Below are 25,269 nucleotides of genomic sequence, written 5' to 3'. Positions count from 1 at the left end.
GGGGCTGATTTTTGCAAGGCATTATCACACACACACTCACACAATCTCATGTGTGAAGAAAGAGAAGACTGTCTCTTCCCAAGCTTTAATGGAGAGCTCATCACCTACTCCAAGCTTGTGAGATAGAAGCCTACAACGACACACTCTTGGCATGTGGATGCAAATCCAACCAAGAGCCAAGCTTCAATGCATTCTCATCTCCTCTACCAAGCTAATTACTAAGCTAAGCTATGCTAATATGAGTGATTATGTGAGGAGATGTACATCTTTCTCGTAAGATACTCCTTCTTCCTCTCAATCTACTCTCATACCCTGCTAGCTCTCACCATCTTCGAAGGTGTGTGAGGTCTTGGGTCTGAGAACGGGGATAATTCAAGTTGTGTTTGCTAAGGGTTTTTCTTAGTGCATGAAGCTTTCATCTTCATTGCACTAGCTAGTCTTGAAGGAACACAAAGAATTGTATTGTACAATGTCTCTCTTGATGGGAGAAACCATAATACAAAGCCTTTTGGAGGGGGGACCGGCTCCATGCAAATCCGGTCCTCAACTGTTGTCATTAGCTTAATTTCTCTCTCTTTTGAAAGTATTGTCGATGCTATCTAACTAGGTGTTATGCTTTTTGTTGCTCTCTCTCCACCCAAGCACTCTTGTAATTCTCATTAGGAATCTATTCTAATGAAATGCCCACTATGTTCATGCTCATTTCCGCTACACACAAGTTATTAGGCCATTAAATGTTACACGATAACAACAAGTTAACTGTCGATAACTCCCGAACTATAGATTTGAATTTGAAAAACGATGACCTTCTTGCAGTAGAGTTAGGCAAGAATGACTATGACTGGTAATTCTACTTTAGCCTCTTGTGTTAATTTTAATAACAGTCTTCGATCACTCTTTGTCTAAAATCTGGTCTCTGTCATAAGTTTGCTTACTCCTCCTGGTACCCCTCTTAGAAACCATTCAAAACTCAACTCAGCGCCAGAAGACGACTCCCTATCCAATTGGAGTCTTTTAGCTTGGTTCAATCTGTAGCTGCTATTAAAACATCACGAGTAAGTTTCTGTGCATAATTTTGATAAAGTAATCTGTGTGTCTCGACATTTATTTGCAAGAAAGTGGAAGAAAGCTTTAGGTTTCTTGCTGTATTAACACTCATCCCTCACTTTATGTTCATAGTTGTAGTTTTCAAGCAACCAAGCAGAGGCGAACTCAAGAAACCAAGGTGCTATTTTATTGACAGATCCAGAATTGGCTTATAGAAAGGGGCACAATGGTGCGGCTAGATCCAATGGGCTGCCAGGAAACTCAATGTATTCAACCACCAATGTGACCACATCGGCACCCAAAAAGACACCTCTTACTCTGCGTTCTGGATCTGCATTAAGGCCAGCAACCCTTCTAGAAGTACCCCAGTATCCTCAGCACACATAATCAACCGAACAACACCAAAGACCAAAGCTAAACCTTTATCAGCACCTGGTTCTCACCCCCACAACACCCACAAGCAGACACACAACAGTTGTAGCATCAAAAGGTGGAGGCAACTTTGTTCCCTCATCTTCGGTGACAACCAAAAAAACATCTCCTTTCTCCCCTGCCGCACATCAGCTAAGAGGCTATCACCTTTGCATGCACAAAACCAACCCGTTTCTGCTAGTGTTTCAAGATCCTCCTCTTTTAGTAAAGCAAGGCCTCGGCCTTCCACAAGTGTGCCTTCCTCAAGAGGCAACTCGCCCATAGGAGCCTCTCATGATTGGCAGCAAGCAGTCTCATCAAAGCCTCAAAGTGTGACAACAACCCCTATTCTTCGATCGAACCACAGCACAGTCACTTCTTTCAATACAAGGAGTTCACAAATGGGGAATTCACATAGGCAAGGAGCAACAACCTCCACAAAACAAGCACTTTTTTCTTCATTAAATCACCAGGAAACATCTATGGACATCCCCAAAAAGACAAGTTCTCGAGTGCGTCGCACGCAAGCAGAAATAAGCCAGAACCAGCAACAATCAAAAAGATCGAACACGCATTTAAGCTCAAAAATAGGGTCAACAAATGCCAAACCTAGTCGCTAAGGGAGAATACAACCAGCTCAACCAGTAGTGCTCCTAATGCAACAGAAGCAAATGGAGCAACACTAGGCCACTGTAGGCAGGACCAGCTCAAAAAAGCAGCGAATGAAATGATGTCGCTGCAACCGTCACGAGTACATCACTTGCAAGCATAACAAAAAGCAAGCAGAAGGACCAGGAGAACAACACCAGCGCAACAAACGTTTTCGAGTGCGTCGCTTGCAATCAAGAAGAACCAGGACCGACAATGGAAAACAACACAAGCACACGAGGCAAAGAAACAAACCTCCAGTGAAGTCCATGCTCTCAACGTCGTTGGGCGAGGCATTGCTTGCACTCCCTTCACCACCACCGGCAATGCCACCATCAGATGCCATGATAAAGAGGATCTCCAAAGAAATGTTGATGCAACTACTTTAAGGCACAAGACACAAACCCTCAAACTAATCTACAGCAGACGCTCAGCAAATTTCAACTCCTCGACTGATTTTAATTTGGAATTGCAGCATATTAGCACAGACAAATTGAATAGCAAGAGATAGGTCAAAGCTCAAACGTCAAAACAAAGATTAAGACTTACTAGCACATGTACAAAAGCAGGACAAAGAGAGAATCTTCCACTAGATAATGTAGCTCAAAAGCTCAAACATTAAAACAAATCTTCAGACTTGCTGCCATATCTATAAGCATGACACAGTATAATGATAACCACCGGAAACAAGGACTTGTTACATTGCATTTTTTTGCCCTTTCTGGCCTCTTATATAAGCTACAATAAGCACATGGATTCTTCTAAGAATTACATCTCCCGTGCCTTTCAACACGTGCACTGAAGCATAAAGAACAACACGAGCAGTGCTCGTCACCTCAGCCTGCACAACGACACAGTCTCCTTCAACAATCTTGAGAAGCCCGCCTTCGGCATTAAACGAGCAGCGTATCAATGACCTCTTGCTGCCACGTCCTCGCCACCTGAGCCTGCACATCAACCCCATTGAATGTAGTCGCCTTCAATAACCTTGAAAACCTCGCGGCATTAAATAAGCAAAGCTGCGTATCGAACACCTCTTGGTGCTCTGGCAAGAGCAACACGAAAAGAACATACCTGTTGTGCGCCATCTTCTCGGAAGGACAACACCCGCTGCGCGCGCCACATTCTCTGGTAGGAGCAGTGCAAAAAGGACCGAGGCCCGCCAGGAGCAGCACGAAAAGGGGTTGCAGATGGGTCAAATGAACCTTAAAAAACCTAATAACACGTGGCAGCCATCCATCAACGATATCGAACGGCCTGGAGTTTGCAGCAACTTTGCACCTAAAACCCTATGGCCTTCCGCAGGCCAAAAAGAAAGGAAGAAAGGAGGCAATGAGAAGGGAAACGTATCCAAAGTCAAGTGCTTTTGGGCTAGAATATAAAGAACACAGACAAATTCTTGTAAAAGCATAGGGTTTCACAGAGCAGTCGTGCTTGGCTCTTTGTAGTCTGCAAGATGCACAAGGACAAGAGGCCCGAGGTGATTTGCGGTAGGCAATGTGTGAGCATGTCTTGCTGGTCTTCTACTAGTGTGGAGAAGCAAACGCAGTTCCCTCTAGGGTGAGGGGTTGGGCGGTTCTTGCTCCTTCGTTGGTGTTTTCTCTCGTCGTGTCCTCCATTTTTGGATACAAAGGAGAGGCTGCTCCTCCCGCCTCCTCTTGGGGAGGGTACGAGACGCCCGGTTTGATGGAGTCTTCATCTGTGAGCTACCTTCTGAGTGGCAGACGGTGGTGGCCTTGTGGCAGCGAGTGGAGGGTCTGGAAAGGACGTGGCTCCCTTACAAAGCCTGCTAGTGGTTTGGGTTTTCGCGTCGGAGGTATTTTTGTGATATGGGTTCTACAGTGGGATGGACGGGCTGGTTGGTGGCGAGATCTGGATGTGCTCGTGTTCAAAGTTGGAGGGGTTTTCTGGGTGGCAGCTGGCAGCCCTCCTGGTGGCATCTCTAATGCTTGGTCTTGTGCAGATTTTGTGTTGATCGGTGCTTGGAAAAATTAGATGTGTGGAAGCTCGTGGTTTTTTTTGATGATGGCCCTTGTGCGATTGGTGATGGAGCTTTGGGCTCTCCCCTTCCTACAGCATGCGGTTCTTTGGCTCTGTTGGCAGTCCTTTGTGGGTGGGATCCTACTCGGTGAGAGAGGGTGGACACATTGGATGGTGCTTCTTCTATCGAGGGTGGCTCCCTTTTCAACCGTTTTGTCTTTGCATGTGTTTGGTGTTTGTCGATCAGTCTTGGGGTGGCTCCTCTCTCAACCGATGTACGTGAAGTATGGTCTTGGTGATGTGGTTGACGCCATGGCTGGTGTGAGCATGGCTATCTATGTAAATTTTTTGCTCGTAATTCATTTGGCCACCTACTTGTACTATATGCCAAAGCGTGAGAGAAAAATAAAGTTGAATAAAGGAGTATAAGGCTAGGTAATGAGAGTCTTAAGGCTAAGATATAGCCTTCCTAGATTTTGATGACTTTGTTTGAGGATGGAGAGGGGCCAAAGCAAGAACTTGGGCTCTTTCATGGACCCTTGCAATATTTAATTTAATGGTGCATTTGGAAGTCCAAAGGGCATTAAGAGTGAGTGTACGTGGGGTTGTCTGATAAACGTGTGCCACACAAGTGCTTAAGGGCAACCATCCTTGTAACGTGGGAGGAAACAATCTAAACTTGGAAGTGAATTTGGGGACCACCACATGTGTGTGGATGCATTTTGGGGGTTCAATGATCCTTGTAAGGTGGGAGGGAACACTCTAAATTTAAAGGTGATCCTAAGGAGCCAACCGAGGGGCAAATGGTTTCTTAGGATTTATACATTCCTTGTAAGGTGGGAGGAAACAAGCTAAATGTGGAGGTGTTAGCTAGGGCCCATCACATGTGGAGATGGTCTCTTAGAGACATAGAATTGGGTCCAAATTATTGTGTAAAACAATATTTGCATTGAGCACAAAATGGGCCTAATATTTAGCTATAGTACCCCTTTATATTTGAAAAGTATCAACCAATATATGTAATGTGGCATTACACGTAATGTGGGTACTATAGGCCATACAAATATAGCTGTCAGTATTAAAAAAACATTTGAATATATTCAAGCCCGCATAATTAAGAAATAAGATATGATATAACATCACTCACGTCTGCGACAAAACAAAAACAAGGAAAAAAGATATACAAGATTAGGGTCTTTCGACTCCAAGGTATGGTAAAAATGAAATAACGTGAACCGAGTTGTAAATTGAGGAACTCAAGCATTGGCAAATGATGAAGAATACGATACACTAGGTAGAGGACCACCACTCGGGAAAAACCATTTTCTTGGCCTAGGGCAAATCAGGAAAAATAACTGGGGTTTATGCCTAAATTTAGTACATGCCAGGATTTATCACTAAAATGCCCAGGTTTTTACCTTGAAACTCAACTAGTTGTCCCTCCTTTCATTGCCAATAACTGGTTGAAATGGCGCTTCTCTTTTGTGGAGGGCTAAAGATGATTTACTTTCTGAATATACCTGGAAAGGCTTGGAGGGCCTTCAAAGGCACCTCTCTCTCTCGCCTATAAATATGGTTGCTTGATGCAGACAGCGCATTACTAACAGTCGTCGACGACCTCGTGCCTTCCCACCTTCTGATTAAGTGCAATATGGCACCCTGCTCTCTTCTTTTCTCGGCCCCCTCCTTCCGTGGCCTTCTTTCGGCCACAGCTGCTCCCTGCCCTCCTGCTCTCACCCACCACCATCATCGCCCAGCTGCCCCCATCCTCGCCCATGCAGCTCCCAATTATGGTGCTTTCTCTCTCTCTCTCTCTCTCTCTCTCTCTCTCTCTCTCTCTCTCTCGCGCGCGCGCTTGCTTCTAATACGTATTGAAACCAATGCACCACAATGAGAGAGTTGCAACCCGAAGTACAAAAGACTGTGTGTGTGTGTGTGTGTGTGTGTGTGTGTGTGAGAGAGAGAGAGAGAGAGAGAGAGAGAGCGCCGCTAACCATGTTGCCCAATGTGAGTGGATTGCAGATCAGTTTTCGGCAGCGGGGGAGCAGCGGCAGCAGCAACAACATGGAGTATTGGGGGGTGGCTCCGTTCCATTGGCGGCGTTCAACGTAGCGCAGGCTCTTCCGAACACTAGTGTTAATGGGGCAGCAGTGGCAAGCGGTAATATACGCTCCACCCACCATCTCTCTCTCTCTCTCTCTCTCTCTCAACGCCTATTGAGTTGACGACTCCCTTTGAGATGCCTTGTAAAAGTTTCCAACCAAACACCCCCCCCCCCCCCGTTCCCTTTCTCTTTTCCTCTTCTTCTAGGGGGTGGGTGGAGCCGGATCATACTATATGTAGTTTTCTTCGAGCTCTAGAACAACTTGTGCTTTCTCCATCGTTCATACAATACCACTAGCATAACGGCGTCATCACACCAGTCCTTGGATGTAGTTGGTGCTCATCCTAATCACCTCGCCCTCACCCCCACCTATCAAGTGCCTAAAGCAGCCTACCCTCATCACCATGTTGACATGTTTAGCAGCTGGAAAGGGAGGCAACGCTAGAGAGATGGAAGGTAGTGCTTAGGCTATGGTCACGCGATGCTTATTTATCTATAGGACTGCGACATCGTCTGACAGGAGCTGGGGGCATCACTTGAGCAGCAGGTAGAGAGAGGGAAAGCAAAGCAAATACAAGAGAGAGAGATTCATGGCAATGACCGGTAATGGATAGGCATAGTTTTGTAACTATGCCTTTTGGCATAGTTACAAAACTATGCCGGTGGAAAGCCGTTAGAGAGGGTCAGAGGAAACTAAGCCTGGCGTGACCATTGCCTTATATGATAATATAGACACTAAGAACGTAGTTCTTTGCATCCATTGTGGTTGCAAGCATTTTGCAGCCACGTGGATGCAAGAGCTATCTTTTTTATATAATATATAGATAGAATAAATGCAACCTTGCATTGTTATCTCCAATTAGTGGCCACAATTGGCCTTACCATGGAGCCGACATCTTTGCACCATTCACCATTTAGAAAAATATTGAGAGAGAGAGAGAGAGAGAGAGAGAGAGAGCAGATTCATGAGTGGAGGGAGTTCCGATGAGACTGATTCTACTCCTCTCATTGCTAGGCAAGATCTCCAAGGTGGGCCAACATTGACGGGGCATGTTAAGGAGAATGGAGTTGGGACACAAACACACACACACACATGCACACGCGCACGAATCACATATGTCCTTTGTCATGAAGGCATGTGATGTGGTTGATATTGAGAAAGGTCTGAGACAGCTGGAGTCTTGTGTGGCCCTTCCCCCTCCCCCTCATTCAATTTTGTTGTGTGGCAAAGTGAAAAGATTGTTTTCATGTCCTGAGCGACGTATATCTTGGGAATTGAGCTATATATGCACCCCGCTTTCTCCTCTCTCTCTTTCTCAACTTCCTCCCTCTAGAGGCCCATGTGAAAAACTCCAAAATTGAATATATCTCAATATCTCTCTCTAGCTTCTATCTATGTAACTATCTATCGAGTCTCTCTCTACACTCAAGATTGAATGTATTATCTTCTTTTCACACTAAAAGCTTTTGAACCTCTCTCAAATGACCCATGGAGTCATCTCTCTCTCTCTCTCTCTCTCTCTCTCTCTCTCTCTCTCTCTCACCATTACACACATTGACATTCTATTGTGTGTGCGAGTGCCTTCTCTCTCTACTCACATTTGTTAATCATAACTCACAGTGCCAAACCGTAAATTGGTATGAGCCGTTCAAGGTCGCTATAGGGTCACCGTGAGGCTCGCATTCAATTAATCCTCACAGGTGGGTGGAGGAGTGTGGTTCAAGCCTCTTCTTTTCTCTCATGCAAATACCCTCCTTGTACGAGACAATTAATGGAAGAAGGCTACAATGACTTGCAATACATGTTATTGGAACAGCTTGCGCATGGCCATCTTGGTGAATTGTTATGGATTGTGAGACATGGATTATAGGAGGTAGCATCAAGTGAGCGTCCTTTGCCTCAGGCCAATCGGGGTGCGGTTGTCCTCTGTCTCGGATCACCAAGAAAATTATTGCCCACAAAGCTAGGGTAGGCCACCTAAGAGAGGGAGCCTAGATCTCCGATCTCCGAGCCCAATTATAACCAATCAGTAGCTCATTTGATTCGCTTCGTCGAGAGCTTTATGAAAAAATTGATCTCAACTTTTTTGACAATCTGAGCCAAAAGTTATTAATCCATTTGAGCCAAAAGTTATTAATCCATTTATGCATTCCTGCTTAACAAAAATGGGTGTGAAAAAGAAGACACACCAACTCCAAAAGAAAGACATGGGTACCAACAAAGATTAAAGTCATCCATTGCCCAATGAAAAGGTTGCATTTCAAATAAAATGGACGTTGAGCACTCTTTTGATTGCACAAAGTTGGTTCAGCTTTGTCTTATTATTGGGGGTGTCATTGTCCTTTCTTTGGGAGGTGGTTTTTTATTGGCCACTTTACCCTAAGCCATGACAAAGCCAACTCAATCTTAGAAGTATAGATTAAAGTATAACCTACTAAAGTAAGGCATATGAAGGGTTTGAAGTTCAATTAAAATAAAGTGATTAGATTAGATAAGATAACTACATGTTTTTTAACATTGGGCAAAAAACCTGAGCTTGAACTGCGCGTGCATGCTCATGTGCATCCCCCCCCCCCCTCCCCAAAACACAACAACACACACATACACACAGACGTGCACCCCTTCCTCGTCTGTGACCCTTCAGCTCACATCAGCGCGACGACTGCAAGTTGCATCAGTTTTCTGAAGAAAGCTCTCTAGCCATTCCATGCTGAGGACTGACATCAACACCAACACGGTCGCCATTGTTGTGGCTCCTCCTCTTGAAGCTTCCCCGCCTGCTCTCACCGTGCCTCTTTCTGAGTCTGTTAGCTGCCGCTTCTCCGTCTGTTGCCACCATGACTATGGCTCCATTTGTTCGTGTTGATCAATGGGCCCTCTCCTTTTCGACACCGTTTGCAGTCATGGTCATCAAGATATGAGTGGCAGAGAGAGAGAGAGAGAGAGGCACCCATATAGACAGATCTGCACTATCACATGAGAGAGTCTAGATCCAAGATAGTACATCTGACTGCCTGCACGTGCCGTGTGCACATAAATTCAGTGTGGGAGGGGTATGGAGCAGATCAGATCGGGACAAGCTGAGGAAGAGGTGTATGCAGCAGGAGGCATCGGAGATGAAGAAGAAGAATAAGAGAAGTGTTTAACATGATCATGATTAATGGGGGTTGGGGTGGCCGGCCGGTGGAGGAGAAAGCACATTGCAGGGAGGAGGAGCGCAAGTATCAGCTCTAGTCACTCACAGTTAATGAGGAGCCTCGGGTCACTAATGAGCACGCACTGCGCGCACGGATGGTTGTGACTCCGAGTCTCCAACCTGAGCGAGCACTGAGGCCTCATCTATTCTGCCTCGGGCTGCTAGCAAAGCCAGCGCACGACTGAGCGAGCTAGGATTGTTAGCAATCGAACGTTGCTGCACTTCACCTTCCACGATCGCAACAAATTTGAGAAGATGGAGAGGTGTGATGCTCTGGTTGCATGGGTTTGCAGCCACGTGGAGCTTCACTCCTATACATATATAGAAGCTTCACTCATATATGTATATATATGTATATATATTGTGATGTACACCTCCCTTAAGGCTAGAGAGAGAGAACGAGACTAAACTCAACCTGTCTCTTCCACGAGAGGGCACGTCCTTATATTAGAGGAACTCACTACATGCCAAGATGGGGTTTTCTCCAAGAACCCTACGCACACACACCACACCTCCCCCCTTAAGGAAAAAAAAGATGGACATCTTTTTTACAATTTGGGTTGAGAATGGACTCGACAGGACTGAAGGGACTGCATCAACTCCAACACCTCATCCGGGGGGAGTGAGCTTACAACAGCTTAGGGGCTAAAAATTGAACTTGGGGACTAGACTCGACATCATGTCGATCATCGTCAAGGCACGGAACTCATGCATCTCGCTTATGCAAACATTAGGTCGCTATCCCAATGTAATGGACAAGACGAGGAAGGACTGACAGAGGATTGGGTGCGAAATTTTTGCGACATACATCCCTTCCCGAAGGAGCTTGGTGTGATGGTAACGGTTATTCAACAAAAACTAAATTGCTACATGTACTAAAGATGAAAAGACTATCACTAAACACATAATGAAAGCTTGAGCTTCGCGATTGTATAGCGCTGCTTCATGACCAGCAAGACTAGAAGGTTGGGTACCTCTGCAACAAAGCAGCAGCAACTCCCGACGATTCGACCATGTTGAAAACAAGAACAATTGAAAACCATCTGCAAACCAAGACAACATAATATCCCAAGAGAGTGGGACGCATAGCGGACTTTGACAGTACATTGTTGTACAAAACATTGACGAAAATCAAGGCATGATAACCAGCTAGCCACTCCTTTGCAAAGGGAAGCAGTAGGAAAAATTAGTCGAGCTTCAAAGTGGATGGTTGGATCATTCATACCATGTGCATCGCCATCCTGAATTCTATACTTACATTTACCCAGAGTGTTCCACAGCTTGATGGAGCGGTCGCGCGATGCAGAGACAATTTGTCTATTGTCAACAAAGAATGCTACGCTGAGAACATCCTTGGTGTGCCCCACAAAACGCCGTGTGGTAATGCCTGTATTGAGATCCCACAGACGCAATTCACCATCCCAGCTTCCAGAGAGAGCGAACTGCCCGTCAGAGGAGATAACAACATCTTGAACAAAGTGGCCATGACCAGTCAGACGCTTCTTGGTGTAGCCGAAGCTGTCATCTCTGGTGAGCACTGTCACCCAGTCCTGTGACCCTTCAGAGTCGCCCTCAAAGTTATGGTTTCCACCATAGCTGCGAGCATAGCAGCAGAATCTGACAAGAGACGCCCTACACAAGGATAGCGAGGAGAGGGGAGGAAGGGCTCTAGTCTGGCTCTAAGGTGAATGCCATCGCCTTATGTAGTGCATAGCAAGAAATGAAAGAAATCACGATCAAGAAATGGTGCCCGTCTCCTCCACCAATGTGATGTACACGTCACGTAAGGCTAGAGAGAGAGAATGAGACTAAACTCAACCTGCCTCTTCCCTGAGAGGGCACGTCCTTATATTAGAGGAACTGACTACATGCCAAGATGGGGTTCTCTCCAAGAACCCTACTCACACACACCACAATATGTATATAATATATATATATACACACACACACACACACACATATCCGACGGTCCCCTGCCCCCAATCGTAGCTAGCTAGATATGCGGCGCCTCCCTCACAGAAGCTCATGATGTTGAGGTAAGTCACAATGTGGGAAATATTGTGAGAATTTGTCCAAAACTTCTTGTGTATACATACATACATACATATATATATATATATATATATATATATATATACACACACACACACACACACACGCACACACACACACATATATATACGTACATATATAAAAGGTTTTTGATACCGATAGCTTCTCTATTTGTTTTTCTTTACCTCATATTCCAAGGGCTTCTTAGAAAGCCACAATTGGAAGGCTATCAATAAAACTAAGCACGTACTTGTATCGTGCCATTATTTCACGATTTTACAAAATGGGTGTCTCCTACTCGTGCAATTACTAAGTCCAAAGCAATATGACAGTCATTTTGCAAGGGCAACTCTATCTTCTTTGTTGGGATGACTATGCCAGTTTGATACACTTCAACCCATTATGAGAATCACATGAACATGCACTTTGGCTCCACTTGGTTTCAAAAGAAGAATGCCATCTAAAAACATATCAACATTCAAAAAATAGTAATTCTTTTTCAAGGTGCACTATGTAATCATGTTAATGTATCATGTGAGTTCAATAGGAAGGGTTTTTAAATGCAAAAATTTGAGACAAATTAAAAAAAGATATATTAACAAAAAAGATTTTTGTATTCCGTTTTGAAAAAAGAAGGATCTTTTTTTTCAAACATGTTAAAGAAAGGATTCTCTAAACACCCTTAACTAAGCTAGTTACAATATTTTTAGCTTCTAAGAATTGCACAGCCTCATTAGAGCTACATCAATTCTAAATATCACACAAAGGAATACTTCTCCAATATGCTTGATGCCGTGCAAAATCTTGGAATGTGGCATGATGCAGTGCACAGCTTGCAAAAACTAATATTGGTTGGCTCTGTAAAAAAATGCTTCTTCTTTGCATAAAACATGTGATCGTCGAAGTCCAAACTGTCAGAGGATGACTCCTCTATAGAACTGTTAGAAACTGGGCAAAATCTGGGCTTCTTTGTCTTTTCTTTGCCCTTTTCGAAGACTTTTTCCATCATTTTTTCATTAATAACTGCCAAATATACCTGGAAAAAAATATCATATTATGCTTTACATGTAATAAAGTCCTTTTTTTGGAGATCATTTGCATTTTAGACCTAATGGATTGAATTTTCAAACATATTGAATACTCTCTGTTTTTGCTTACTCAATTTTGCATGCTATGTACAGCTTATTCCTCTACCCTTGTGGAGAATTCATCTTTAGGTACACTGTGTTACATCGAATTACTCCCAAAACTTTCAAGGCCCTTAATTGATGATGTCCACATTCAGGTAAAATTTGATCAAATTTGTTACTTATGGGGGATTTCATTTATAAAAGACCTCAAGTGATGATATTGAGAAGGGATTTGTTTTATGTTCACAATTTGACAAAATACAGGTTAAACATCATGATGAACAGGAGATGCAAGAATGGATCGAGACAATCAAAGGCATGTTTCAAAAAATGACATTTGGAGAGATATCAATCTCTGCTTATGATACTGCATGGGTGGCCATGGTGCCTTCCTTGAGCGGCTTAAGTGGTCCGCAATTTCCCAAGTGCTTAAACTGGATCATCAACAATCAATTCACCGATGGCTCATGGGGTGACAAGGAACTATTTCTTGCCTATGACAGAGTTTGTAGCACAGTTGCATGCTTGGTGGCTTTGAAAACTTGGAATGTCGGACATGAAAATATTCAAAAAGGTGCGTTATTTTTTGACACAGTGTCCTTTTTTGTCTTTCGGATCATGCTTGATGCTGAAAATTTGCTATAAATAATTGCTATAAATTAATTAATTCTTGAAATAAAGATCAAATTGATGTCAATCTCTATTCTCCTCAAACACCATGATGATAAAAATGTAAAATTTCATGAATATTAGTTGATAATTATTCGAAATGCACATGCCTATCATGCTTGGGCTTTAGACTTAAACTTTGCGTACTTGTGTTGAAGGTGTAAAGTTTGTACAAGAGAATCTAGCCAGATTGGATCACGAAGCAGAGGATTACATGCCCATTGGATTTGAGGTAGTGTTTCCGACAATGTTGGATGATGCAAGAACTTTAGACTTGGATCTTCCTTATGATTCCCCGGTGGTGCAAAAGATTAGAGAGGAGCAAACAAAGAAACTCAAGAGGTCTGCTTGGATCAATTTCTATGTCTATACTGGTATTTGTAGCCTTAAAGTCAAGTGTAGTTAAATCGGAGAGCTTCTCATCACCTCTACTTTTTGGAGACTCTTTGTAGCATTATATACCATTTTATAGCCAAAATAGAGAGCTTTCCACAATGGCTATCAATTCTTTGAGTAGTTTTTTGTAGATCATGGTGTTGTGACAATTGATACAACGTGTTAAAATTGCTGGCCCCGGGGGGGGGGGGGCACTATGGAATCATGTTAATGTATCACTTGAGTTCACCAAGAGGAGTTTTTGAATACAAAAAAAATTAGTCAAAATAACAAGGATACATTAGTAAAAGGGGTTTTTATAATCCGTTTTAAAAAAAAATCATAAAATAAAGGGTCATTTGATTCATTCAAACATGTTAAAAAATGACTTTTTTCTTTAAAATGCCCCTCGAACGCATGTTATATAAGGTGGTTCTCAATAGCACACCTCCCGAAAAAATTTGCAACTGTACATTGTAAAGCCTGAACGAGTATGTAGCATTAACAAATCTACTCTTTTTTTATGTTTGTCTCATAGAATTCCCATGGAGCTACTTCATAGTCGACCAACAACCTTATTGCACTCTTTAGAGGGCCTTCATACAGTTGTGGATTGGAAAAGACTGTTGCAGTTGCAATCAACAAATGGTTCCTTTCTCTTTTCACCTGCATCCACAGCATGTGCATTGCGATATACGGGCGACAAGAAATGTCTCAATTACTTACACTCAATTTTGGAGAAATTTAATGATGCAGGTATGCAATGGGATCTACATGTCTAAAACCAAGCTTTATTGGTTTTAGGAGGCATGATTTTTTTATTTTTTGGTGAAGATAATTGAGAGAAATTGAAGGTAACCATTTTTATATTAGTAGATGATACGATTGCCTATAAATGCAGTGCCAAATGTTTATCCCGTGGATCTATTTGAACATTTGTGGGTGGTAGATCGTTTGGAGAGACTTGGTATTTCCCGTTACTTCAAAAGGGAGATCAAGCAATGCTTGGATTATGTCTTCAAGTGAGTTTTTAATCTTCTATTGAACCCACAAATAACTAGACACACCCACCTCTTGAGTACATAAGCACATACATGGATATATATGTATATGTGTGTATGTATCTATATATATATATATATATATATATATACACACACACACACATATATGCATGAATGTGTGTATGTACATATATCGATACTTCCTTACGTGTTTTTACATATATACATAAATTTGTAAATAACTAGGCACACACCTTTTTAATCACACACACGCGCGCGCGCGCACAGACAACAACAAAAAGATAGTTACATGCATGTGTGCATGCGTGCATGTGTATTTAGGTATAACATACCATAGTATCCATGTATATAATATGAATTCACACATAAGTACTTACAGATATAAGTGCATGTCTTCCATGTTAGATTTCACATAAGAATGCTTGTACATATCCATATTTATGTAGGATAGCGTGAGATGTTTACTCATCATGACATTGACATCAGGCATTGGAGAGAGGAGGGCATAGGATGGGCAAGTGAGTCACAAGTGAGTGACGTTGATGACACTGCAATGGCCTTTCGTTTATTACGTCTCCATGGTTATCCTGTCTCCCCAGGTCTCTCTCTCTCTCTCTCTCTCTCTCACACACACACACACAAGGGCATAGCTGAATAAAATGTCACTACCTATATTTCATGAGATAATGAGTTAAAGCATGTGCATGTGCGGGCGCGCGCGCACACACACACACACACACACACATGTGCGGGCGCGCGCGCACACACACACACACACACAACTTGATTTATCACCTCAAGCCTCATATTGAGCATCTTCAAAACTATCTATGTTTTGTTGCAGGCCGGGTTTTTTTTTTTTGCAAACCTCACAATCGTGCGTGAGGTTATATTAATCATATCAAAAAATTTACAAGACAAGCCCTGCTCACAATCCAAGTCAGGGCATCCAATAGAGGCTCTGAATTGGTTGTACTTTGAATTCAGTGCTTTTCTTGTTTTGTTGCAGATGTTTTTAATTGCTTCAAAAAAGGAGAGGAGTTTTTTTGCTTTGAGGGCCAAACAAGCCAAGCTGTGACCGGAATGCATAACCTATATCGAGCCTCTCAAACCATGTTCCAGAACGAAACTATCCTTGAAGAGGCTCATTCCTTCACAAAAGCATTTCTCTTCCACAGGCACAAGCAAAACAAGATTCAAGACAAGTGGATTATCTCTAATGGTTTAAGAGGCGAGGTGCATATCTTTTAAGATTAAGTAGAGCCATAACCAACCCCCTCCCCATGTTGATTTTTCACGGGCACACTTGCCTTTCAAATTTCCAAGATTTTCAGGTTTTTCTAGGCATTTCAGTGTACTTTTTAATGGGAACTTATAATTTCACTCCTTTTTAAAAAAAGCCAAACTACCCCAAAAAAGGTAATATACATACACCTGGTAAAATCTGGCAAAAAGCCAACCTCAATGTAGAGAAATTTCTTTGAAAAGTACGACTTGGTAACTGAGCTTATTAGGGTATCTAAGAATGTTTATGTAGTTAAAGACTTTTGCCATAGCATGTATGCTGTCACTAACTATTTGTGATCCTCTTTTTTCTTTTGGCTAGAGCACGTGCACACATTTTATTAGGGTAACTTTCTTGTTGTTTTATTAGGGTATCTAGTAATGTATGTGCCTACTACTTTTGGGGAACAAAATGATCCTTGCTTGGGAATTTAAGAGGAAAAGAGGCAAGTATTCTTGTTTCCCATAGGTGGACTTTGTTTTGGGGGAGAAGAGGGACGTTTTGGGGGGAAAGGGGGTGGAGGAAAACTAATCAATTTGGTTTTGTAGAATCTAGGAAGATACTGGGTTGGGAATTTAATAAGAGAAAGCATCTCTCTCTCTCTCTCTCTCTCTCTCTCTCTCTCTCTCTCTCTCTCACACACACACACACATGTAGGACATTGTTGGCAGAGGTGCAATCGCTAGGCCTTGAAACAACGTTGTATACAATGGAAGATGTGGGGAGCTTCTGGGGCGAGAGGGAGCTCGTAGCTTGAAGGCAGTGAGGAAGTTGTGGGCAGGGTAGAAGCCATGAGGACCTATCTGACGTGGACATGGTACAATGTCTGAGGAGCATAGCGAGGCTTTCTCTCTCTCCACCGTCCCCTTGCAAGCAGGAATGGAGCAGGTCACAAGCAAGACTTTTTATAAATTTTTTCTTTTTTAAATTTTGGGGGGGGGGGGGGGGGGGGGGGGGGCGCGCTCGCGAGCCTATGCCATCTTGAACTAGAGGGTGCAAGGCAAAGAGTGTAGGTAGAGCAAGGCAGAGACTGTAGGTGGAGTAGAGCACCGAGTGCAATGGCCAAATATAGCAGCTTCTTTTGTTTCTTTTGAAGTCAACGCAACGGAATATTTGTGATAATTAATGGGTTTGTGAAAAGGAGCCAGTGTAAGTGAGTAATAGCATGTAATGAAAGAGTTTTCTCATAGCATGCCTATACTTTTGGTCACCTGCTTTGGCTTGTTAAAATCAAGATTGATCTCCCTCTCAGAAGATGACTCGGTCGATCCGGCAATGTGGTATGGGGAGATTGTGTCCAAAGGGACGATGTTTAGACACCTAGGAGCCCCTCTGGGGGTTTATATCCCCACAAGCAAAGATTCTCATGGGTGTTGGAGAAGATAAGTAGCAAGCTACAAAGGTGGGAGTATGTACTCCTCCCTTTTGAGAGCAAATTGAAAGTGATCAACTCGTATATGATTTCATACTTATCATTCAACGGCCCGCTACTCAAGATAGCCAAATGCAACTGGAAGGAGTTCCTTAAACCAGTGAAGATATTCCTATGGAAAAACAACAATAAAGGCTCAATGCCTTGGAAATGGGCAAGCTGGGAGGCCATAGCAAGGCCGGTGGGGCAAGGGGGTCTCGAAATTCTTAACCCTAGTACTCACGTAGAGGCCCAGTATGCCAAGTTTGTGGCTGCAATCACAAAGCAAGATCAAGCCTGGACGGTGATGACTAAGGCCATGATGGACAATGCCAGTACTCGCAAGGTGGCAAATGGAAAGGGCTAGATCTACATGACAAGTTACTTGCCCCCCAGTGGTCTAACCTGAAGCTTGGGGGTTTAACTGGCAAGCTGGCTCGAAAGTGCAACAAAGCGATGGAGGCCTTGGAATGGGAAGAGGTAACTAGATACTTCCACAACTCGATGTCTCATTGGTTCCTTGGCTATCTAAGGTGAGAACCCGTATTGCTTAACCCTGCCTTGAGGGAGGTGGCCAAAAAGATGAACAACAAAGGACTTCTCCGACTGGGCCAATTTTGGGACTTCAATAGCAACGAGTGGAAAGGATCGGACCAAAGAGCCTCTAATTTCATGCTCAATGGGATGGAGAGATTGCTAGTAAATAAAATGTTAGAATGGCTGAACAACTGCTACCTATCGTCTTTCGAATCTAGGTTTGATTGAAAAGCTTGGCGGTGGCCTATTGATAGACATTTTCTTAAACCGCACACCGGGGCGGTATACAACACCCTCATGGCTTCTCCGGATTGGTTCTACCCCCTCAAAAAACAATGGGGCAAGCAACGGCTAGAGGCAAGATGGGTGTCAATAGTTGAGAACATCTGGTGCTTAAGTTGACCGCTTAGGATGAAGGTCTTTATTTGGAATGTGATCTGGGGGGCCTTGCCGACTGGGGTGAAGGTCTTAGCTAGAATTTATTGGGCCAGATAAATTCCCACAATGCAAATCTCCAAGTGATAACCTCCCTCACTTGTTCAAGGACTGTCCGGGGATTTGTGGCCCGGCAAGGAAGATTTGCAAGTGGATTCAAACGACATGAAAGATTGGGTTCTACAAGAACGATCTTTTTCTGGGGGGGAAGGCGATGACGAACCAACCACTCCTCATCAATACTCAAATCGTCATGTTATGTTACTTTAAACACGTCTAGAAGGTCAGGAACGATCGACTTCTTCGAAACCGTATTGAAATAGCAAGGTTTATGGAGATTAAGGTAGAAATTATTGCCCTTGGCAAAAGGAGAAATTGTGAAGAGTAGGACACGGTGGTGACTGCAGCATTGACGGAATTGCGTGGGTAAGGATATGTCTCTGGCTTTTCACCAGTGCCGTGGGGTGGGCCCCCTTTAAGCCGATATACTAGTGTCTACTAGAAGATTTCATGGCTCACCATGAGGATGACTAGTATTTGTAATTCTTTTGGACTACTAATATAATATATTCACATTAGTGAGTTTTGCCCCAAAAAAATCCTATTTTGGCTTGTAGGGGAGAAGGATGAAAGGTTGTTCGACTCCTATTGTGGCTTGTTAAAACAAGCCAAAGGGAAGAGGGATGAAAGGTAGTTCATCTCCTATTGATGGGTATTTGTGCCTAAAGTGGATCTTAAAAGTATTGTAGACCAAAAGAAACAGTATTGTAGACCAAAAGAAACCGTGTCCTTTTTGAGAGGTGGGGTCTTGATTTTAGAAGCTATTTCCAAAGGCTGCATTGATTTTTGTTGGTTTTTTTTTTGACTTAGTAAAAGACACACACTCACACTCACACTCACAGAAATAAGCACACTTTTTTTTAGAGCTTCTTGAAATAAGAAATTTAATTTTTTAAATGTGTTTTTTGTATTAAAAAGTTTAAAATTTATAAAAAACATTTTCTTTCTTTTCCTTTTGCTTATATGTAGAGTTTTAAAAATTGCAGATGGATTGTTCATGCACGTAATTTTATTGGTTGTCAATATATCAGGTAGAATACACACTAAACAACCCATGGTATGAAAGTCTACCACGAGTCGAGGCAAGAAACTATATTGATCACTATGGAGTGAATGACATTTGGATTGGAAAAACCCTCTACAAGTAAGCATGCCATGCCTATTGATAAGCATCAAAAAAAAAATCTTCAATTGCCAATCAGTTATAAGTTTCTTAATAACACAATCATTCCATTTTTTGCATAGGATGCTTTTGGTCAATAACAAAGTCTTCTTAGACTTAGCCATTGCCGACTACAACTTCTGTCAGTCTTTCCACCAAAGGGAGCTTGGACAATTACTAAGGCAAGCTTTGTAATTTTTGCATAGAGCTTATTTTTCTCTTAGTAATATTGTGGATATGAAAAATACTAATACACATGCCAAGACAAGGGTCATGAAATAGAAGGGCCACCTTGTGGATATGGACCTTGGGGCAAGTCCTTGCCCACCACTTGGAAGTGCCTTTCCCTAGACTCTATACCTACATGGCCCTATTGTCTCATGACCTCTCTCTCCTAGTATGCAAGCCATCCACTTGGTATGGCCTTGCCCTACGGTCCATATCCCCCTGGCCCTATTGTCTCATGTCCCTTGTCTTGACAAAACATTCAATTGGTTTTTTCCTATCTAGGAATGAAATCAAGATCTTGTCCTTCTTGCAGATGGTATGATCAATCACAATTTTCACAATCTAGGTTTACAGAGCAAAATCCTGTTGAAAGCTTCTTTGCAATATCGGCAACCCTTTTTGAGCCAGAATATTCAGTTGCACGAATAGTTTGGGCAATGTGCAGTATTCTAACAGCCGCTTTAAAGGGTCTTTTTCACTCAAAAGGCTCTTCGGAAGAATTAAGTGAAGTTTTGGTTGCCATAAGAAGGTAATACACTTGTCTTTTTATATATAAAAAAACAATAGCTTTAGCTATCCATGAAATTTGTGCTAAATACGTTGTATTTTGTAGGTGGGATCCAAAACTGGCTAAAGGATTCTCCAAAGATATGAGAATTATGTTTTCAACTCTATACAACACAGTAAACAACATAACCCAAGAGGCCTTTGTAGCTCAAGGGAGAGACGTAAGTCCTTACTTGAGAAACATTGTAAGTAGTCTAATTACATGGAGTTTATAATGGTGTCTATTGTAAGATTGAGTATGTTGCAATCACTAATTGTTGCATTTTTCGGTGCTTAAGTGGGCACGATATGTGGAGTCTTTACTAAGAGAGATAGAATGGAACTTGGTGGATGACCATTCTCCCACACTTGACAAATATATGCAAAATGCTAAAGTCTCATTGGCATTAGAACCCATTGTTGCTTCCACAATATTATTTGTAGGAGAGACAATAGGTGAGCAGGAATGTGAACATGATTCGTTCCATCGTCTCATGGATATGGTCAGCACAATTGGGAGAATCAAGAGCGACATCCGAAGTTTCTATGTAAAACAATCGTAACATATTCTTCTATTAGTCCTTGATGGTATATTCGTTATATTTCATAGCTTGAATGCGGTCTCTTTTTGCAGAGTGGAGTAGATGAAGGGAAATTGTCCTGTGTGGCACTCTACCTAAATGAGAATTCACAAGACAGCGAAGTGGAGGCTATTCAACATTTCCATCACTTAAGTGATCAAACCATGAGACTGGTTGTGAAAGAATATTTGCAATCAACAAAGCTTCCAAGACCATGCAAACAAGTACACTTTTATATGGCTAAAATTATAAATTTCCTTCATAGCAAATGCAAGGGCACCATGTCAACATGCCAAATACCTCACTATGCTAATTTGACACTCTTTTCACCAATGCCTCAAGGAATGGATAATAGTTTAGATAGTGTTTTGTAGAGAGGGGGCCCTTTGTAATAGGGAGAAATGATCAATACCCTCCTCTCAATTTGTTGACAACTCAATGTAAATACACAATTTATAAGATAAGATTAATGGAAATAGTTTGCTTACTACAATTGCCAATAGTTATTTGTGTATGTCTCATACCTCAATATGTCAAGAAGAGAGGATTTCTCATCATTTTCATTTCTTATTTGATCTCCATCTTGATTCAACAATGTGACAGTGTCTGAACAATGATGTTAATTAAGTGCTTAGACACAAAAGTGTATGTACACCTACAATGTCCACCTATCAATTTTGTCCACCATCATGGATGTTGCACAGTTTGTAAGGCTCCCATATGAGGAGAACCCAATAGTGCACTATATTTGGTGGATTCTAGCTTATATGTTGATGAGGTCATTACTTATTTTTAAGCATGGATGGTACATAGCTAATCAAGCATCCCCTTGAGGAAAATTTTGAAGGAATAATCTTAGAATATTCCCTACGATACTAGGCCATATGTACATGCCATTAGTACTATGGTCAATGGGGCTGATGGCCACTGATGGTGGATTGGCATAGTCAATACCACACATGGCCCACACACACACACACACACACACACACACACACATGTCACTTTCATATGTGGCTTAATAGTGGCCTACCCTATACTTGGAAGCTCATGTCTCAAACTTCTCAAACTTTTAAATTACAGTGCTAATTATGACTTGATCTGATCCATTAAAGGGCACTCCACTTGATACTTATAATATGTAGCTCTCCATGGGGCTGAACCCCTTCCTAAAATATCCTTGCTTAAGTAATTCTCTTTGGTCTATTTTTTCCTCAGGGGGTCCACCTTTCAAAAAGACCTATAGCATGTGCGCTCAAGAGGTATTTTTTAAAACCCCTCTATACACACACTTCATCATGAATTAAAAGATCCCTCTTCCTTCATAAATGTGTAACTTTTTTTCAATTTTTCATTTTTAAACCCCTCTTGTACATGTTATTCTATAACTCTTTGGTATATAAAATACCCCTTCGTGTGAACTCACGTGATACACTTACATATTTTGAAGTGGAACCCCCATGATTTTTTCCTCCATATTTTCTTTGGGTGCCTTGAGGTGTTACCCCTCTCCTATCCCTAGGGTAACCCCTTGAGATGATTATATACCATCTGGATCTTGTTGAAGAAAACTGAGCAATATCTTGATTATATTGCTAAAGATAGTTTGCACACATGGAAACGTACCCCTATACTCACTTTGGAGGGGAGGTTTTGTTTCTCTCGTAGAAACATACCCTTGAACTTCTTTTTAAAGGGATGATGAACCCTGGTGTATTTAGGTACGTAGCATTAATGCGTTTCACTCCTCCCGAGCGTGATGGCCTCTCTTGCAGACTCTCACCCTGCCTACTGCATATTATGGTTCTCTTCGGTTCTTCCTTCTCTTTCCTCCTTGCACCTTCGCCATTAACTCCTAACAACATAACATAGTAGCTGCATACTTGGACTTTGGGATGATCTTGTAAGCGGAGATTGGGGGAATCTCTGGTCGATCCAAATGGACTATCATCTACCTTCAATTATTCAAACAAAGGTGAGGGAAGATCTTCCCCTCACTTAGCTTTGGTCTCCGTTGTGTGTGTCTGGGAAAGTACGTTGAGTGTGTGGTTTGCTGATTACACTTGTTCATTGCAAGCTATTTTGCATGGGGTTGCTGGGTCTCCCTTCCTAAAGCTTTACACTATGGAGCTAGTTGAACAAAACACTACGTCTCTAGCTGGTGCCAAGCTGCTGATGATTTTAAAAAAAACCCTTAACCTATCTCTTTTTCTTGGTTGCTTCCGTGTTGCGATGCTGATGCATCAAGGGTTTGAGAAATGTGGCATTGGAATATCTTTGCTGATTTTTTCAAATCTGCAATTCTATCCAAATAATATTGTTGTCAACCTCCGTTGTCTGCCGTTCATTTGGTGGCTATGTTGAGCCAAGTTTTTCCTGTTCTAACATTTCTTATGGTAGATGAAACCATTGGGATTGATTGAGCAATTTGTGCTCCTTCTCAATGATCCTTTTTTGTTGAAATTTTAGAAATTTGTACTACTTTAGGCATCATTAATGTGTACTCCTGGCTTAAGCTTCTCTTTCATAAAAAACTTTACATTAGACAAGGTTGTTGATAAATTGGGTTGATTTTTATAATTTTTTAATTTATTATGGCCAATCTTTGATTTTGATAGGCCTCGCATGTAGGCAGCTAGGAAGCTTTCTATATGGGAATGCTTTATGCAAAATTTTCCACTTTTGAAGCTAAATATATCCTTCCTTTGAGCTTTGACATATTCTACCCTATGATAGGTTTAATTTGGTTTTCTGGAGCATTTACTCCCTTAGGGGCTATAATGTGAATGTTTTACCTGCTTACTAACAAACCTTTTCTCATGTTGTGCCTACTATAGTGACAGCTATTCTAGAACCTGGCTAGTGTTGGGTATTTGAATAGGATTGATTAAACTCTAACATTGGTAGCTTATAAACTTTTTTTGGGATTCCTAAAACCATTCAGTTTTATTGCACTGATTTTTGGGATCAAATATAAGATGTATAGGGTCTAAAATCATGGAAATGCAGTCGGTTGCTTCTGGATTTTTAAGTTTTTGTACTACTGACTGTTGTTGGGGTATAGGCGTCTGTGCCTTGCCCGGCCGCCCAGAGTCTGGGCGCCCACTGACTTGTATACCTTATACATAGCATAAGTGTATAGGGGGCTGCTCACTCTTTGAGTCTCCCCACCCACATCGTGTGTGTCTCCTTCTCTCTCTTTCACTCTCCGTCTGTGGTGCTCCCCGATCCCCTTCAATTGGTATCAGAGCTTTGGCTTCACGACAGATGGAGTGCTACAGAGAAGTGAGCTTTCAGCTATGGTGACCGCGGAGAGCACGACGGCTTTGAGAGCTTCGAGGCGATAGCTCGCTCGCTCTCGACGGTGGAGTTCGATCGCGGAGTTTCATAGAGAGCGATTTTAGCTTGAGGAGCATTGTCTTTGGAGCTTAGGAGCTTGGTGTGGTCAAGCTTGGTCGAGGAGGCGGTTGCGGCTTCCTTGGTGAGAGGAGCTTTTGAGCTCAGTGGAGCTCGTTAGAGAAGTGCTCGGCGGAGGAGAGCTTGACATTCGAGTGCTTGGATGCTGTTGTGGCAGAGCTCTTGTGTTGGAGCTTGCATTGAGAGGACATTGCATCACGCAGAGTGGAGCAGGAGCAGGTTCAAGACTGTGTGCAGCTCGTTTTTGCCATTTTCGGGCTCTAAAACGCAGTTTTTTGCGTAGCTCCGTCATACAGAGTCAGATCTACATGATCCAGGAGTCTAGGTCAGGGTTTTGGCACGCTCCGGACGCGATGGTGATGTCTATTTGCTGAAATTATGCTTTGAATTACAGCAGGTACAGCAGCAAGTTTATTTGTGCACTCTCGGGTCCCAAAAACACTGTTTTTGGCATAGCTTTCACACCCGGACTCAGATACATATGATCCAGGAGTCTACCTTGGGGTTTTGGCACGCTCCGGACGCGCTCGTCATATCAGAATTTTAAAATTCTGAACGCTGAATTTTCTGCAGCAGCAGTTGTTTATTGTGTGTCGAGGATTCCACACATGGTTTGCTCTCAGATGTGAGAGTGATATTTGCTGCAAGTTTTCTCACAGGTGGGAGGATACGATGTATGCCTTATGTGGTTTGATGCTCAGGGAGACTAATGTGATTGCATTTTGAGCTCGGCAATGTATGCCTCGAGCATGTTTTTTGGCAGTCACAGGTAGAGCAGATATTTGTGTACTAGATTTGCAGGTGTTTGCAATGATGTATGCAAAATGTGGAGATTGGTGCATGCATTTGAAGTGTGATTTGACGCGCTTTGGTTGCTCATGGTTTTGAGCGTGCAGTCAGTTTGGTTACTGGTTTTGTGGCCGTTTTACTGACGAAACTCTGGCGAAATTTTCCCAGGAGTTTTATGCG

The 25,269-nt window shown here is 42.4% G+C and overlaps 1 protein-coding gene, 1 long non-coding RNA gene and 1 pseudogene across 3 annotated transcripts; 2 read left to right on the top strand and 1 right to left on the bottom strand.

Annotated features, from left to right (window-relative positions):
• The first annotated feature begins 734 nt into the window (after nt 1-734).
• On the top strand, nt 735-2,078 carry LOC147437713 (uncharacterized; annotated as a pseudogene).
• A 602-nt stretch (nt 2,079-2,680) lies between these two features.
• On the bottom strand, nt 2,681-6,216 carry LOC147437712 (uncharacterized). Of its 2 annotated transcripts, none has more exons than XR_015184902.1 (2): nt 6,081-6,216; nt 2,681-3,053 (listed from the first exon to the last, which is right to left on the bottom strand). It is a non-coding gene; the product is annotated as an uncharacterized LOC147437712 (long non-coding RNA). The 2 variants fall into 2 exon arrangements; XR_015184901.1 differs by lacking the exon at nt 6,081-6,216 and adding an exon at nt 3,181-4,501.
• LOC147437711 (copalyl diphosphate synthase 1-like) lies at nt 5,223-21,284 on the top strand. The gene is made up of 15 exons (XM_086487208.1): nt 5,223-5,879; nt 6,109-6,246; nt 12,621-12,724; nt 12,834-13,143; nt 13,397-13,580; nt 14,152-14,369; nt 14,515-14,635; nt 15,125-15,237; nt 15,648-15,874; nt 19,398-19,510; nt 19,612-19,710; nt 20,070-20,285; nt 20,370-20,508; nt 20,602-20,850; nt 20,937-21,284. The coding sequence occupies exons 1-15, from the start codon at nt 5,738-5,740 to the stop codon at nt 21,255-21,257; spliced, it is 2,694 nt and encodes an 897-aa protein (XP_086343334.1). The 5' UTR covers nt 5,223-5,737; the 3' UTR covers nt 21,258-21,284.
• Nucleotides 21,285-25,269: the final 3,985 nt, after the last annotated feature.

The sequence above is a fragment of the Adiantum capillus-veneris genome, chromosome 17, assembly GCF_014529385.1.
Source record: "Adiantum capillus-veneris isolate H3 chromosome 17, ASM1452938v2, whole genome shotgun sequence".
NCBI lineage: Eukaryota > Viridiplantae > Streptophyta > Polypodiopsida > Polypodiales > Pteridaceae > Adiantum > Adiantum capillus-veneris.
This window is presented reverse-complemented; position numbering and strand designations above follow the sequence as displayed.